This window comes from Tetrao urogallus (assembly GCF_951394365.1).
Source record: "Tetrao urogallus genome assembly, chromosome: 2".
NCBI lineage: Eukaryota > Metazoa > Chordata > Aves > Galliformes > Phasianidae > Tetrao > Tetrao urogallus.
Window position 1 is genome coordinate 17052701 of NC_136814.1, and position 18206 is coordinate 17070906.

Genomic DNA, 18206 nt, shown 5'->3' on the forward strand with positions numbered 1-18206 from the left:
GGTTGGGGCCAAACATTTACCACCTTGCTTCATAGTAACCAGTCAAGATGAAGCACGTCGTTAGAACGTTGTTGGACACCGTGTTGAAATTACCCCCCATCGGTTGTGAAGAACTGTGCTACATTCAGGCTAACCATTGAACTCAGTATATATTTTTCCCTCCTGCCTTTTTGTCTGGCAGGCTACTGTTCTTGTTGCTCTTCTGTGTAATGAAGTTTAAATGCTTGTTTGGAACACTTTATTTAAGAGTTTAGAAGGCTTGATAGAAAGAGTGCTTTAGTCTGAAGAGTATACATTGGATAGGAAAGTATTTCCTTCTCTTGTTTCTCAAATCTCTCCGCCTTACTTAGCTTGAGATCTTTGCAGCTTGGTTCATGGATTCTAGCCTTGCCCGTTGCGCAGTATATATAAATTGAGATAAACCAATGAACTATGTCAAAAGCACTCTCAATATCACATTTGACAAAAAGTTTTGTACTTTTCACATAGCTCGTTGCCCTGCAAAGGGGTTAACAGCACAATTTTTTAAAAATAAATTATTTATAGGATTAAAATGACTTCATTTGTATACATTTGGAATTAAACCAATGCAAGAAGAAATGTGGAATGTGGTATCACTGATGCTCTTCCAGAGTGTCTTGACACCCAATCAAAAGCAGTGGCTGCAAGGAGCTTTACGTAGGCAGCGAAGCTTGTTTCAGAAGGAGAAACTCACTGTCCATATGAAAAGATAAATTGTATTATTTAGGGAAACAAAGAAGTGTTCAGAGTACACCAGGAGATTAAGAGCTTAAACAAGACAAGGTCTTTTTTTTTTTTAGTTATATAAATATATGCAACAATACTGATAAAAGGTAAACCTCAACAGAAGAATGTGCTGAATTCTTTATTTGCAAAGTCAACATTTTGTAGAAGTAATGAACATTCAAATCATAGATAACTTGTTTTGCAATGGAAAACTTTCTTTATTATTTGGTAAACAAAGATGTTTAGACTTTGAGAATTTACTTCTAAGTTTGCAGGCTTAAAAGTCTCTCCTGGACATTGTTGCAAGCTGGTGCTGTGAACACGTTAATGCTTTTTGGAACAGTTCCACTAATATGCCATGTTTAGCAAAAAGAGACATTTATAATTGAAGCTCTTTTTTTTTTTTTTTTTTTAATAATAAACAGATGGCCTGGCATCTCTATGCTTCTGCACTACACACAAATTCCTTGTGGGATGGCACTGGATTTCCTTTCCCACCTTGGGTAGAATGGTAGTGTTGTTAGTGCTCTGAAGTAATGAGGGAGCAGGAGAGGGCATGCCACCAAGGACAATGTGAATGGAAGTGTGAACTCACAAGATCCACAATAATCTAGTGACATTAGTCATGTATGGAAGAAGGATGAGGGAAGGTTTGCCTGAGTTCCTGGGAAGAGCATGTAGCCACTTTGATGAGTGGGAATGTGGTGCTTAACATAAATAGTCTCTTTTTTTTTCCTTCCCAAGAAAAATGAAGTGCAGTTCAGCAGGTCAGATTTTTCTTTTTAAGAGTTCAGTAATTGGGTGGGTTGGCTTGTTGGTTGTTTTTTTCCTTGCCCTGTGTGTAATCTGCAAGATGATTTAAGATTCTGATAATCTCGTTGAAACCAGCTCTGAATCTGACATACTCATGTTCAGTACCTCCGAAATGAAGTAGGAACTTAACATGCTTATCTTCAGTTTAAGTTTGTCTTAAGGTGAATTGCTGGGATAGTAATAACTATTCCTGTAGGTTCTGAGTAGTACGTATGTAAATTGAAGGCTACAAATCAGTTTCTCTCCCATTCTCTCATTTTAGAGGAGGTGTTTCTGTTGCTGTTATGTTGGACAGCATAAGATTAGTCTGTGGCACTGATATTGCAGGGAAACAAAGTTTTCCTACGGTCAGTTTTTAGTAAACCTAACTTCTGGTTTAAAAACAAACAAACAAATCCACACCAAAAACAGTGTTTTACATCTTCAAAACATGGTATAATTCATAAGCAATGGTAGCATGGGAATCTTCAGAGGTTACCTCTGCTTTGTCGTACTCTGAAGCTCTGATTTTTAAATGAAGTGTTACTTAGGGAGAGTAAAGGGGAGGGAGATCAGTTCTGATTTGTGTCTTGTACAACAGTGTGGCACTACTTGCTTACCTCATACTCATTGGACTTCAGTGGAAGCTTCAGGCAGGTGTTGAAGGATCAAAGTCTCGTTTAGACTGAAAGTCTCACATGCATTTCAAAAGGCATTTTTCATGTGGTTAGCAGTACCTAAACCGAAGTGAGACTCCTTACCTGGTACAAGCTATATGTGGGTACGTATGAGCTGATTTCTACTTTCTGCTGCAATGCATTGTAAATAAAAATTGGAACCTAGTGCTTCTTCCAAAATCTGACCTCTTCTGGAATAGGTATGTACCTCTAAAGAACACTTCAGGTATTTAGCAGCAAGTTAGTTAGAAATGCGTTCTGATATCTCTGCTTTAATTTAGTTTTGTGGTGCAACTATGCAACATAAAGGAAGGTTCCTTTATCGTACAGATGGCATTCTTTCCAATGTCAATTCCACCATACTGCATAGATGTCTGCTTGTGCCATGTAGCGTGCAGAGATGAGAGAAAGGAGAGTAATAATTGTTTTACCACAGTACTTGGTCCCACAGTGAAGCTGTGCTACAGATCCAGTGGTAGTGAGAACCAATCTAACCTGGCAGTTAAAGAGAAACCCAGACCGTTTCTAACATGTCATGTATTCACAGTGCATCAATTGAAAAGTACCAGTACTTTTTGTGCGCAGATGATAAAATGAGACTTTGAGGGGGGAAAAAAAAACAAGCTTGCTCATGCAACACATTGATTTCCACATGCTTAAAAATGTTTGCAGGCTGGAGTCAGGCTGGAACAACCACACACCTGCAATAAACACTGTGTTTCTGGTGAACAGTTTCAGAGAGGAAAATACTGTAAGAGTGTACTACACTTTCCTAACTTTCTTTGGTAAGCTCTTTGCTTAATTTTTGCAGTAGCCACAGGTAATTGCCTAAGGCAGATCTTTTAAAAAAAGAAAGCTGAAGCATTTTGTTATCTGAATGCTCATTAGCTGTTCAGGTAAGTAATTTTCAAGGCACAATGGAGCACAAAAGGGAAAACAAGCAGTGATGCTAGATTTGTCCTTGTTTGGGTGGGTGGGGTAGTAGGGGGACGTGACACCTTCATTTCAAATTCTCCATATTTTCTCAAGTTCTTCAAAGCTGACTTCATTTTTATGATTAGAGCAAAGGAGCAAGCTAGAAAGCTTTCCTGATCTTGCCTGTTACTTCTCATCTTGGCTTCAAACAGGTAATGTTGAATAAAACCCAGTATGCTTGGGAGTTTATGTCTAGTTGTATCTCCTTACGCTGATAAGCAGCGCTCCCATCCAGAACCAGTTATGAAGGCTTCCTTAGAAGGAAACAAGGACTCGTACAATTAGCTGTAGTTCGAAGGGGAAATGTAGACCCACATGGGGAGGTAGAGAAAGAGGAATGAAGATGAAAAGCTGGATTTACTGACAAACTACTGTAACTCAAGGGGGAGGAGGAGAAATGCACTTTCAATAGTTTGTCCATATTTTTTTAGCTACAAAACACACCTGTATTTGCTAAATGGTTTTCTTTTTGTTGTTGTTATCTTTGGGACAATTGAGGAACATCCTTCCCATAAATAGTTACACTTTTTACCTCCTCCTGTCTTTTCCACGTTGGCTGGAGACCATTTTCAGCTGCCATACTTAATTTCAAAAAAACTGCTACTTTTAAAGATATTTTGAACTTCTTAACTCTGACACTTTTTTAAACAGGGTGGACTTAATTGAAGTGTGCAGTGTTGAACTGCTGCTGCGGTAGCTGCCTCTAGTTGTTGAACTGTAGACAAGTTTTTTGTTTGTCGATCCAGGTTATCTGGATTCAATAAGAAGTCCGTGAGAGTGTTCCTCCCATCTGGTATGAATGTGTGTGTGCGTGTGTTCCACAAACAGACATAGAACCAAATGTTCTAGGTACTTGTCATGTTTTATTGCATACTTTGAGTCGTGCGTATGTGAAGTGTCCTCTGACCTGAAGGTTTTGGTTAATATCAGTATATTTTTATAAATTGGAAATTCATCGTGCCCCATCTTTTCCTTAAACATCTTTCATTGTTAGGGTCTATGTGCTAGATTTGAATCTTAACGTTTTTAGGCACAGATGGAAAAAGTTATTGGCTCCTTGAAAACACATGGGACAAAATGGATCCTCAAAGCATGTATGTACTTACAAACCAAGCTGTAGAGATCAAGAAAAGAACTTTATTGTTGATCTCAAGATTTCTAAGTTGTCAAGATTTATATGGAGTTGTGGTGGAACTAGTTAACACTTAGAGCTTTTGGTATGTAATGACTATTTGCTATGGACTGATATTAAATGTTTCAAAGGATTGCGTTCTTAAACTCTGGATTTTTGTTACTCTCCTCGGATTATATTAAGTAGTTAAAATTTCTTTGCTATATTACATTAAAAACATAAGAACTTTGGGTCTCGTATTTATTTTCACTCATTTTACTAATTATTTACAGAACACCGTTTTAACTTTTTTATTTTATAAATGTGTAGTATTTTAAACATATCTTTACAAATTGTTCAATTGGAACTACATTAACTTCTGATTTGTTTTTATTAGGATTTTTAAAAAAAAAAACAATACACTTTTTCCATGTTGGTGCACAGCACTTAACAGAAATGTTTGTATTCCCTTTCTTTCAATTCAATAAACAGAATAAATAACTGGAATGAATAGTTCTTAGTTTCCTAAACTTCACTTACGTGACTATCACTGGGATGTTCATTTCTTGATCATTAATTGTAAAGTTCTTCCACATTTGCAGCATTTTATTTTTTGATAGGAGAAATCACTTATGACAGCTCAGCTGAAGATGAATTCTCTTACTGCTGTGTGCAGCTCTCCAGTTTTTGGCTCTGATCTCCTCCCACTTTTCGACTGTGCATGGAAGCAGTTCAGCGTGCTGCTCACCTGCATCCCATTCTGTGCTTATTTATGTTGTTGAACACCTGCTCTTTGAGGCTGGATGAGAGCCTTCTTTCTTAATGCTGGAGCTTACTCAGGTATCATAAGCAGGTTGCTGACCATAACCCATCTATACCTACAGTTCTTTCCCACAATAGGAAGGTGCTCTTAAAGTACTTCTGTTTCTTGCTTAGGCTTCTCTTACCAGCTGCACATCAGGAACATCTTATCTGAAGTTGATTTAAGCAGCTTTTGTGGCTCTTGAACCCACTCCTTATCTGTTGCTTTTTTTTCCTTCCACCTAAGCCTGCATTCTTGTTTCTCCTCCTACCTTGCAGGATAAAGTTGAGGTGCCGTTGTATTTTGTATGTACTGGTACCACAGACAGAGTTGTTCAGCTGTAGCTACCGTTCTGATAAGTAAAAACTGTACCTAAATTTGCCTTCTACTTCCTGTAAGTTTTCCAACTTTGAACACTTTGGCAAATCGCGTTCCATTTTTTAATCCTTTCAGCTTCTATCTGGATTAGAAAAAAGGTCTTTATGCCATCTCATAGTAGTACTTTTTAATTAATATCTATCCCCTTGCTTAGAGGTTAAGCTGTGCATATATAACCGTGCCTTAAATGCAGCTGCAAACAGAACAAGCATGTCTTATGCCTTTCCAGGCACTTGTTTTTGCTGCTTCCCTGGGGCACGAGTACTTAAACGAGTTGCTAGATTGCAGACCCAATTCAGCCATAAATTATCCATATGGCAGCTGAAGGAAATTTAGCTTCTTTAACTGTTCCCCACCACCACCCCCACACGCTGTTGCACCTGTCATCCTACATCTGCCTCTGGCTGGTGAGAAGAGTGTAAGAGAAACAGGTACGTGATTTCGAAGAGCTGTGACATAAGTAGGATGTAGAATGAATTGTGATTGTATTTTTTTAACTTGTTAGATTAGATTATTTAAGAGAATTCACGTACAGATCTTACTGTTAGGTGACCACTTCATAATTAGCTTAAATCCAAACTCCAAGGTAGGGTACTTCTGTGCTTCACACCTTAGCACCTATGCTTCCCATGCAGTCCTCTACTACCTTGCCATGTGTTGCACGTGCTTAAGCTCTCTGCTCCTTACAGAAAGATGGCAGCCTCAGTTTCTACCTCCTCTTAAAAGAAAAACCCTGTATATATAATACATATTTATAGAGAATATTCCAAAGATTAACCACCAAAGTTAGTACACATCTAGTTGTTCTGCCACCACCTGTAATATTACTATAATATCTTCATAGGCAAAAAAAAAAAAGAGCCTTAGCACTTGTACAAAATGCTTTGGAGTTTCTTGTGAAGCAAAGAAGAATTAGAATAAAGCTGTACCAATACTAAACAGGTGAAGACATGCTTTTATGGGGTCAGTTTCAAGTCAATTGGTAACCCCTCTATAGGGCTTGTTAAAATGGTTACTAGGGCTTCCACACATCCTATTAATTCCACTGCTTACTGTACTGTTACCATAATACAGAACGGCTCTAGAATAAAACATTCATTAACAGAACAAACAAAATAATCAATAGTCCACAACATATCAGTGAATTAGGGGGAACTGTATTATTTTTAATTAATCCCTCTCTCTTAAATGAACTGTATTTTCACTGAACAGTTGAGTACTAACGTAGTATCGAAGCTAACTAATTATATTATAGACTGTGGGTAAGGAAAAGAACTTAATAGCCTTCTTCAAATGCTAGAGTGCTTAAAATTGTGGTCTTTAGACTCTGAGACCGAGGCTTTCAAACTCTTATAATTCATTATAGAGGAATGATCAGAAGATTTATTAAAAAAAAATGTCTGCATTCATAAAAAGTGCATCATTTCATATTTGACAACATCCATAACTGTTCTCATTGGTCTGCTGTGGTTATGTAATGTAATTCATGTTGAGGAGGGAGGTGGTGAAGAATGCACTTACGTTCCTCACAAATTGAGGCACACCCTACCCCCATTTTCTTTAATAGATATCAATATTTACTCTTACTCTTCCTTTCCTACTCACACCTCAGAAGAAACACTTCACCAGATAGAGAACAGAAGCTTTTCAAATCAAGTGGCATCCTTTTTACATGATACATTGCAGCTTACATTGACCTTCTAATAGATTAAAACCAATGTAAGTGTAGATCTGTTTTTATTTTACCACAGCAATGTAAGAGGCTGTAAGTTAAATACCTTACGTTGTCCTTGCATATAAGTAAGATAGCTTAATAAGTAGGCAATTAAGTTACTAAAAAAATTACTGACTTTCTTTTTTGAAATGCTATTTCTCTCCTTTTTACAGACCTACATCCTCTCCCAGGTTCAGCTTTACAAGGCAGTATTTTCTGGAGTTTGGTTTTGGGTGGTGTCAAGCAGAACTGATGTGCAGCTGTGGTAGCTATTTCCCTGGTTGTTTTCTAAGGAGCATACATAGTTCCTGATATCTGCAACAGCTTAACTTGGGTTCCATCTACCATAAACTGAGGGCCAAACTTATCCTAGAACAAACACTGAATGGAAGCTTCAGTGTTGTCTTTTTGCTGCCTGACCAAAAACAAGCAAACAAACAAAGCCCTCAAGCTGTTGCACACAGATTAAGGCCAATACACTCTAACTGTAGCTGTACAAGAAAGAATGACAAGTACTTAGCACTCATGAATTCGAGGACTTAATTACACACCCACATTTTTGAAATACTAGATTTGACATGTATGTTTCCAGAAAATTATTTTATGCATATATAAAATGACTGAATAAGCAGCAGACATCAGAACTACACTTAAATTTGTTCTAGAACTGGTACTACTGTCTGCCTGAGCTGTTCAACTGTGTTCCCATCTCACCATTTTATTCCTGTAAGCTTTGTAAGCAAGGGCTTCACCTTACAATAGCAACAGCTACAGCACTTTGAGTTATTAATAAAGAAAAAGGAACAAAAACTGCTACACAAATCCAATGTCTTTTGAAAATATTTTATGTTAAAAATACAGGAAAATATTTTTTGTTCAAAGAAGAAAAATATACTGCATGATGCCACTGATCTAGGTATGTTCGGTAGGTGGCTGTGGCTCCATAACCAGTCACTGGAGTGATGACCCAATTTGGCAGCTAATGGTTCTTTTTCAATCATTTATCAAAGCCAGAATCATACTGTGATAAAACAGAAAACATAAGACCAGTGTATTACTGAAGCACATGCAGGTAGGAACAGCACTTGATTCTGTAATAGAAAGTCAAGGCAGCTACAAGTACTTGATTTATTTATGAAGGACTGCAGAAGGAAACAGCAGTTCTTCACTCTGATTGTAGGTAGCCCCATCACAGAACTCATCAGGTTTTAACTTAACCTGATGAACTTTATTTTCTCAAATAGAACTTGTAAAATCAACTTTAATTAAACTTTTTCTTAATAGGCCACTTACTGTAAGTGCTAAAATCACGTAAATCTCCATGTTGTATTTATCATTGTTTTGCGATTAAGAACTAGTCTGACTTTCCAAGCAATGTTTGATCAGAAAGAATAAAGGCATACGCTACGCTTGCAGCTGGCAGTCAAAATACATCACTGAAGCTTAGCAGGATGCAAGAAGATAAGACAATTATGAACATCAGCAATTATACGAGCAGAATAGAGGAGATAAAAATAGTTGGTAGACAATTCCTTTGTTCTCTAAGAGCAATTTTTGCAACTAACCTGTAAAGGTACATGAAGAAACAGAGCAGATGAAAGCCTAGCTTGATCATAGCTTCTTTCATGTGTGATTTCAGTTGTCCCCGGTTATGAATCTCTGTGGGATCAAATACCCCCATGTTTCCACTTGGCACCATAATAAACCTGAAAGTAAAAAAAACACACCAGGAACAGAAAAGTAGAGTTGTTAAAGCATGGGGGAGTATCAGGGAATGAGAGAGGAAGACTTTGCACAGAAGGGACTTGCATCCAAAGAGTTGTTTTGCAGTTAAGCAAAAGGGAGCATTTTTTCAATTCTACTTTGGTCTCAGGATATTGCATATAACTCTGCCATTGCAATCCACAAAGAATTGGAGCATTAGCCCAGCTTCCTATGTACAAGTGGGAGAGTTTCCAGTTATATCCAATGCCAGTGCATTTTCATTGCTGTTTGTGATTACTCAGTGTTAGGAAGAAAACATCTATCCGTGGTGGACAGATGTATTAAATGAAAGAGACTGGGAAAAAAAAAGAATTAAATGACTTAATTACCAAAAAAAAAAAAAAAAAAAAATCAAGATGTATGTAGATTATCACAAATTCCAATGGTCAAAACAAGATAGGACAAAGGATGTGCATATTATTTCTGTCTTTGGCACAACTATGCTGCGTTATTTCAGCAAAGACGCAGCTTTCCTGTGGCCTACAGGTTGAAAGACTGAGCAGAACTGGAGAGCTTCAGTACTACTGCCTGAATCCACATAAGAACACAAGCTGAGTGAAACAAAGTTGAATGTAATCTAAAAGAAGAATAAAGCAGCAAAATAAACATTTGTGTCCTGTTAAAATTCAAGAAACAGCATGTTTACTTGTCATAAGCATTTCTCAAGAGAACAAATGCAGGCACTGTGAAATTTTCACTCCAGCTGAGCCTAATCTAGAACAGTATTGCCATCATTTCACCTACATCCCACAAAGGTTTTATCCTTTTAGGAAAACGCTCTTCCTACACTTCAATTTAACTCCTGGTCTTAGACCTGGAGCAAAAGCAAGGTCTGTGAACAGCACACTTTTAGATTTTCTTTATATGCTTGAAGAATAACAACAAAAGAACCTCCAAAGCACACTCTCCCACATATTACAACAATCACTTCAATGATAGGAGGTACTTAGATACACCACAAAGCACAGACTTCTTCAGCATCAACACTTGTTTGGATTGGTGTCCTCATTCCGGAGTAGAATAATTTAAACCTCTCTAAATTCATGTGCAGCAACATTTACTCCAGAAATTACTTCTTGAAATACAGTAACATAAAGAGAAGATTCAAACACACCCACCTGGTGCTGGAAGTTTGCAGCTCATGGTAACAGGTTCAGACTTAATCTGTTCCCACCTGATCCTAGCTTAGTCATTGACACCCCCTCTTTTTACTGCGCTCAAACTATTTTACAATCCAAGATTTTTCTGACTACTGTACCATTTGGCCTTTAAATAACTGAGGCAAACTTAAGTTTTACCCCAAAACATCAGATTCCCTCTCTAACACTACACACTTGTTTTTATCAAGCTGTATCACCTTCACTATGGATGTGACAATCCAGGCTGCCAGTGTGGGTGAAAGCCCTTGATCCTCAGAAAGGAGGCAGGATTAACAGTAGAGCCCTAACTAACATTTCAACATCCTCTGTCAGTATAGGCAAAGTATCACATTGTATTCATTTAATAAGTGCATTGCACATCTAGAATTGAGGAAATAAACCTGGATTTTAGGGTACTGTGAATGACAAATACAAGAGCTGTCAATGTAAAAAGACAGCACTCAAAGCTTTCTGTCTGAAGTCTGGAAATGGTGATCTCTGCATCATTAGCTTGCAGAATTCCTTCTGACAGGTTGGATGAGAAAACAAGAGGCTACTTTACACATTAGCATAAGTGAAAGGAAGTAGCAAAGGGGAAACTAGTGTAAGAAATCTTCTCAAATCCAAAAAATTGCATTCACACTCTAGTGTCTCTGTAGAAACACTCTACTCTAAAAGAAACATAGTAATACTACACTCAGCAGCAGATACCAAAGGGAACATTGGTCATTTGGTGCAACAGCATTGCACAAGCACACAGCTGTACACACAGGTGGCCAAACAAAACTATCCTCGTGTGGGCCTTTAGGCAACGCTCAGCAATTAACCACAAAGCGCCTCATGTTTCTTCAACCGAGAAACATTTGAGATCTTTGCTAGAAGCCTTTTGCAGAAAAGACGTAATTACGGAGTTACAGTTCCACAGAACAATCAGGATAATAGGAAAGAAATCTCCTCTTTCATGAGAGCTACAATACCCTGTTTTATTTAACCAACAACCCAAAGTGTCCCAGCAGTCAATCCCAGCAGGTGTGTGGAAACAAGAATTACAACCAATCCTACAACTTACACGGTTGGTCTGTTAACTGCCTGTAGTACAGGGAATGATTTGCCAAAAACCCATATTCAGTTTCATCAGCATAAACACCCCTTAGGACTCAATTCTCTGCACATCAAGTGATATCACATATTTCAAAATGATACAAAATAGAACACATTTGAACCGTCCACCCCAGTGTTGCCACATGCAAAGCTATACTGGGAAGCAAACCATTCCAAAGCAGCAGACAGCTCACTGTGTGAAGACCTGCACCACAGGCAGCTGTCATAAAGAGACTCATGTGGAAACCTTTCCAAACGGTGGACCCCAAAACTCTAGTAGATAAAGCAAGTGAGGGGAAGAAACTGAACTGTACACAAAGGTGGGTGCTGGGGATAACCAGGCAGATGATTTTATAGCCACCAGCCAGGCTACGTACTTTTGTGCTGCTATAACTCTCAGACACAGAGGTAAAGAATGAAAGGCAGTAGCAACTGTGCCTGCAGCAGTACTTCGTACCCCAACTAATATGCTGTTACTTCCTTCAAGCTTAGGAACTGCTCACATATCAAGATTTGTCAACTTTGATTTAGAATCTGTTCATTAGAAAGAATTGCAAACAAAGGCCAAAAGCTTCACGTGCTTTACTCTGCTGTGTTTCTTCTAATATTAACTGCAAAGAGAGGTGTATGGGAACTGCTGAGTCACGGCCTGAACCTCTGATTGATCACCTGAGGCGAGCCATGAGTCAGCCAGAGGAGCACAGATGAAGGCAATTCACCTGTGCTGCAGGAAGGGGTGGAGCCTGGCTCCAGCCCTCCTAGACCTATTTAAGAGCTGGCTACCAGTGGGGAAGGATCTCATCTGGAGATCTGCTCTGCTGTTGTTTTGTGAGTGAGCCCAGGTTAGGGGTAAGCCTTCTATTTATTCTCTTTTGTTATCATAGTCTGCTTTGCCTAACTCTCTTGTTCATTTTGTGATTATAACAGCCTAATATTCTTTGATTATACAAGAGGAGAGCCTTGTTAGTTAGATCTGTGGAGACTTAAGAGCTCAAGAAACTGAAACGTTTCATTAAGACGTATTATGTTCATGCTAGCCTTAAAGCTGAGCTACTAACAGTGAATGAAAAGCACACAAAACCATTTGCACTTACCGATATATATTCCATGTTGCTATTGGCAAATTAAGGAGGAAGATGAACCAGTGCAATGAAATAAGCATTAATACAGTGACAACAGCATGGCCAATTACCTCAGGGACAACCCACTGTAAAAAATAATAATAATAATAATTTTTTAAAAAGATGGAAAATAAAGTTACATAGACAAATGTAAATTCCTTTCTGAAATAAAAATCTGCATCATTCCCTAATCATATCAAACAGAAAACTCATGGAGGCATGTGATTTCATCATTATGTGGGGAAATTAATACCTTCAATCAGAGTCCACATGAATAAGCCAAAAATCATGCCTTAAAGTACTAAAACAGAGGTTCTATATTTAATGCAGTGATTTCTAGAATGAAACACAGCAACTGTTCAATCACAGCTATATTACACAAATGTTAAAGAAAATAAGAAAGTATGCAGAGCTCATCTGAAATCACTGCAGAGAATGCTTGATGTAGGAATGTAAGAAGCAGATAACTAAAACTGCAGACACAGGACATACAAGCACCTTCAGGCATGGCAGAAATAAGAACATGGACCAATATGAAAACAGACATGGGTAAACTGGGTCAGCCCCTAGCAAGAACACATTTTTGGCTTGAGGGTATCCTGAAGTGTTCTTATGTTTAGAAAATACCTTTGAATCAGAGCAAACAGACATATGTGAATGTTGTACTGATTTAGCAAAACAGTTCCAAGTGGATTTGAATAAAATTGTACTACTTTTTTTTTTTTTTTTTTAATCCCAGTGAAATTCTCTGCTGCTCAGGAGGTTTGGAACTATACACAAGTGTCAAAGACAGCTGTTGTAAGGATCCCTGAGTTCAGCCACAAGCAGACATTGCTACTTGGTGGCACACTCACACAGAGGAAAGCTGAAAAGCTCTATAAGTAAAGTTCATGTGCCATGAATTCAGAATAGCAGCCCACCTCTGAGCTCTGACAGCCAGCAGAATGGCCTCTGGGGACTAACTTACTGACAGACAGGGACCTGACAAAGACAGGCAGACTGAAATAAAGGATAAACACTTTGAAAAAGTATTGCCAATCCAGGCTCTTCAAATATACATTAGCTTTTGTTATTTGTGATGTGGAGATGCCAGATTGTTTTTTAAAGCCCCACCAAATGCAAAGAACAATCATTTACTTTATTGAGTTTTGAACAGCAAGACCTCGCGTTGATGTAGTCGCATTCCAAATCTGACAGTGTAATTATCTGAAGGTAGCAATAAGGAACAACTGTACTCTAAGTCAGAATACTCAGGCACTCAAAGGAGAGGTTCAAGCTGGTTCTGCCCAGAGGGTGGTGGGCACAGAACAGGCTGCCCAGGGCAGTGGGTACAGCCCCAGTACTGGAGTTCAAAGGGCATTTGGGCACTGCTCTCAGACACAGGGTTGGGATTTTGGGTGGAGCCAGCAGCTGGACTCAGTGATCCTTATGAGGCCCTTTCAGCTTGGAATCTTCTACGATTCTATATTTGCATGCAGGATGCTGAGGAGAGCGCTGTGCCCTGGGCGCAGATGGCTGTTCTGCAGCACACCTGCCACAGGCACATTTCCATCAGCCCTCCCTGCAGCACAGCATTAGGCCACGCTTCACTATCAGTCTCAATGACTTTATGGCACTTCTCCACCGGCAGCTATTGGACAAAGTTCAGCTTGAGGCCGAAAGCAGAGCAGGGAGGTACACTCAATGATTTCACAGAACAGCGAGGGTTGGAAGGGACTCAAGGATCATGAATCTCCAACCCCCCTGCCACATGCAGGGCCACCAACCTCCACATTTAACACTAGACCAGGCTGCCCAGGGCCCCTTCCAATCTGTCCTTGAATACTTCCAGGGACGGGGCATCCACAACCTCTCTGGGCAGCCTGTGCCAGCACCTCACCACTCCCTCTGTAAAGAACTTCCCCCTGACATCCAACCTAAATCTTCCCTCCCTCAACTTAAAACCATTTCCTCTTATCCTACAGTTATCTACCCTATCTATCAAAGAGTTGATTCCCCTCCTGTTTGTAGGCTCCCTTTAGGTACTGAAAGGCTGCAATGAGGTCACTGCAGCCGCCTTTTCTCCAGGCTGAACAAGCCCAGCTCCCTCAGCCTGTCTCCATAGAGGAGGTGCTCCAGCCCTCTGATCAACTTTGTGGCTGTCCTCTGGACCCTCTCCAACAGCTCCCTGTCTTTCTTGTAGTGGGGGCTCCAGACCTGGGCACAGTACTGCAGATGGGGCCTCACAAGAGCAGAGTAGAGGGGGACAATCACCTCCCTATCCCTGCTGGCCACCTCTCTTGTGATGGATCCCAGGATACCATTTGCTTTCCGAGCCGCAAGCATTAAGCATTTCAGCATTAAGAGCCGGGAGCACGAGGGGCAGCACGAAGAGCGCACCGCACCCCGCCCCGCCGAGCGCCCTCCCCAGCCGCACACCGCCGCAGCCGCAGAACCCCGCGCGGCTTCCAGGAGCTCAGCACCCCCCACAGCCCCGTCCCGAGGTCTCTCCCCGCCGCGAGGCCGGGCCCGCTCCGCCCGCAGCCCCTCGCAGCCGCCACAGAGCCCGGCCTCCGTCGGGCGCGGCCCCGATCCGGCGCGGCGCGGCGCGGCCCCGACCCGATCGCAGAAGGATACGAAGTAGACGGAGAGGAAGATGAGAGCGCAGCAGTCGATAAGCGAGAAGATGAAGACCACCGACTCCATCCCGCCGACCTCCCGGCCGCCGTACGCCCCGCCCGGATCCCGCAGGACCCGCCCCACCGCCGGGCACGCCGGGAAGAGGAGTCCAGCCAGCCACGGGGCGGGCGCGCGGCGGCGATGCGGAGCCGGCCGAGCTCCTTCGTGGATCTGCGGCTGAAGCAGCGCGTGAAGCAGGTCCGTGCCTCGCCTCTTCCCTCAGCCCCGGGGAGCGGGACGGGGCGCGGGTGGAGGGCGCGAGGGGAAAGGCCTCGTCTCGTCGTTGTGCTTCCTGCTGCCGCTCCGGCCTTAGGATGGTGCCGAGCGAGCGGAGGGAAGGAGAAAACCCAGGAGAAACCCGCCTGGGTTTGTGGAAGCTTCGCTCGCGGGCGGGACGGCTCGGAGCTGTGCCCGGCCTCCTTGTGACTGCCGAGCCTCGAGCAGGCGGGTGCTCTGGTGAAGTGAGTGACCAGGTCTGATTCGCCTCCAAACGTGTCTAAGTTCTTTACAGAGACAGTGGAACGGGCTGCCCAGAGAGGTTGTGGATGCCCCGTCCCTGGAGGTGTTCAAGGCCAGATTGGATGGGGCTCTGGGCAGCCTGGTCTAGTATTAAATGTGGAGGTTGGTGGCCCTGCGTGTGGCAGGGGGGGTTGGAGTTTCATGATCTTTGAGGTCCCTTCCAGCCCTGGCCATTCTGTGATTCTGTGTCTCATTTCAGTACCTCGCAAGCAGCAAGTGTGGCCATTATGTGGACATTGGGATCCTGGCCTCTGATCTGCAGAAAACCTATAGGTGAGCAAGGATCGGTGTCCTTATATTCCACACTCGGGATATAAAACGTATCATTTTGTATTTGTGTGCTGTCAAAATTCTGATCTTCTGTTACCTTCTTTGTCCGTTGTTGAGGTTAATTGGAACAGTAAGATTGTTTCTGCTCCCGTGTTTTCCTCTGCTGGTGTATCAACTAGCTTTCATTATATCATTATGTTAGCTTCATGATTCAACTGTTACTGAAGAACTACAGATGCATTAGAGCATGTTAATCCTTACCCTACAGAGCTGAAAATGTAGAAGAAAATAACACCTGGGTTCAGGCAGATGAGGTGGCTGCAGGTGGTTTGCTCAGTGGGACAGCCAGCCCTGCCAAATTATTTGTCAGCCATTTTCACTCTGGGGAGAAAGATTGTGTTCCAGCAGGTTGTGTATGGATGTGGGAGTAAAGGATGGTAGAGAAGGATATTCATTTATGTTTGCACTATCTATTTTTTAATGTCTTGTTAGAGAAAGGATGATAGAACAAGGGGAAATGGCTTTGTGTTTAAATAGGGTAGGTGTAACCTGGCTATAAGAAGAAAGTTTTTTACACTGAGGGTAGTAAGGCACTGGAACCAATTGCCTAGAGATGTGGTTGATGGCCCGTCCCTGGGGGCTTTCAAGGTCAGGCTGGACAGGGCTCTGAGCACCTGTTCTGCTGCAGGTGTCCCTGTTCATTGCAGGAGAGTTGGACTAGATGGCCTTTAAAGGTCCCTTCTAACTCTAATGATACTGTGATTCTGTGAAACCCTTGCCTTGGATTTTTATGGATCTTGGCATTTTGTTTTTCTGTCAGCTATTGTATAAAACCAAACAAAATGGTCTCTCCTGAAGTGAAAGTAAAATGTTAATGATAATCTACTTGCAGTTAAGGGTGCTCATTGGATCAGGTTTTCTTTCATTGACATGTTATTATACATCCCAATTGTTCTAACTGGATTGTCCTTTCCAGGATGTAGTCCTGTGTCCACATGTTCTTGTCTAAATTAAAATAAGAAAATCAGTAGCGTTGTTGTGAAATAGCATCCATCGTGCTCATCTGTACGTTATGTCTCTCTATAGCAAAAGAAGGCTTAAGTACTTTTTACTAAACATCCCTTTAGAGATTGAGGTATTCTGATGTTGTTTTCATCCTGCTGATTGACTTATTCTGGCCTTAAGAAAAAAACGATCATGCAATCAGGCTGGTTCTTAATAAGAATTTGTGCAAAACTTTGGCTACCAACTTACAATGCATGACGTTTTGTTGGTTTTCTTTTTTTTTTTCAGTACTGAATATGGACGAAGAAAACGAAATGCTTTTAGAATACAAGTTGCAAAAGGTAGTTCTGTCAGTATCGTGTCCACAGTGCCAGAATTTTGGTTATACTTTGGTTGTTTGGCTAACGTGTTTCAACTTTTTCTTCAGTGTTTGGAATAATCAGCAATGAAAAAAAAAAAGAAGATTTAACAGCTTTAGAAGCTGAACATTTGGCAAAAAGAGCAAGGCATGAACACAAGAGAAATGAGTAAGAAGAATTTTTACCATTTGATAATTTTATCACTGCCCTTAATAGTTAGCTTTTCTTTAAAGCTTTCTGTTTCTGTATTATTAAGTTTTGGTAGTTCAAAGGTTATAGGCCTGTCCTTAATTTCCTGTAGGCTTGTCTTCCAAGCATATGTTAAAGAGTAAATTATGGTTTCTCTACTGTGGTAAATGTATGGCCTTGAATTACTGGATATCCTTGTGACTTCCTGATAGTTTTCTATATGTTTAAGTTCCTTTGTTTTGTTTAGAATCTTTGATGTGTGTTATAGATATCATCTAAACCTGGAGAAGGCTACAGGTGAAGCTAGTCTGAGTAAATCACAGCTAGCAGGGAGGTTGGCATTAAGCTTCCTGACTTCTAAATCTATGCATAGTCTCATGGAAGATCATGTTTTCTAACCTGTGATAAATATCAAGGATCTCAAGAACAATTAAGACACTGTAATCAGAAGGACTACTACAATTCAGCAGTGATTTACAGTAGCTTCCCTTGTGCTAGCCTTGGTGATTATGTGGTTTCATGGTGAGCTGGATCACGTTGGCACCACATTCCTACCCTGACTGTCTTTCAGGCAGGATACCACATCGATCCAACCCATCGCAGCTATGGAAAGAACGCATTTTTAGACTCTTCACAGTAGTAAATTTAGAACACTGTTTTCACCCTTATCCTGCATTTCTTAATTGCAGGGAGCAATGTTGTGAAAATTGCATTTGTTCAGTTTTGTGCGTGTGTCTCTCTTTCAGTTTTTCTCTGATAGATCTTGTTTTTGTCTTCTTACCATGTAAAGGACTACAGGAAGTTCTACAGAGGACTCTGAGGATGATGATTATCCAGAAGATTTAGTAAGTTATATTAAATTATGATTTCTTGTATTTATGTAAC

The 18206-nt window shown here is 40.9% G+C and overlaps 2 protein-coding genes across 5 annotated transcripts in view; one reads left to right on the forward strand and one right to left on the reverse strand.

Annotated features, from left to right (window-relative positions):
- Positions 1-8189: 8189 nt before the first annotated feature.
- Positions 8190-15006, reverse strand: CNIH4 (cornichon family member 4; the record flags this gene model as incomplete). 3 transcript variants are annotated; one of them, XM_079532864.1, is made up of 5 exons in its annotated part: positions 8190-8217; positions 8762-8902; positions 12295-12407; positions 13459-13527; positions 14938-15006. In XM_079532864.1, 5 exons carry the CDS (start codon positions 15004-15006, stop codon positions 8190-8192), a joined length of 420 nt encoding a protein of 139 aa, XP_079388990.1. The 3 variants fall into 3 exon arrangements, with proteins under 3 accessions (XP_079388990.1, XP_079388992.1, XP_079388991.1); XM_079532865.1 differs by lacking the exon at positions 8190-8217 and adding an exon at positions 8601-8612 and having other exon boundaries at positions 8758-8902; XM_079532866.1 differs by lacking the exon at positions 8762-8902.
- A 114-nt stretch (positions 15007-15120) lies between these two features.
- Positions 15121-18206, forward strand: part of NVL (nuclear VCP like) — a gene marked incomplete at both ends in the record, with an annotated part of 30572 nt that continues 27486 nt past the window's right edge. For both annotated transcript variants that reach the window (XM_079532631.1, XM_079532632.1), the window contains 5 exons: positions 15121-15177; positions 15698-15771; positions 17062-17114; positions 17201-17300; positions 18112-18166. In XM_079532631.1, coding sequence (XP_079388757.1) covers positions 15121-15177; positions 15698-15771; positions 17062-17114; positions 17201-17300; positions 18112-18166 — 339 coding nt within the window. The remainder of the gene's footprint in view (positions 15178-15697; positions 15772-17061; positions 17115-17200; positions 17301-18111; positions 18167-18206) is intronic.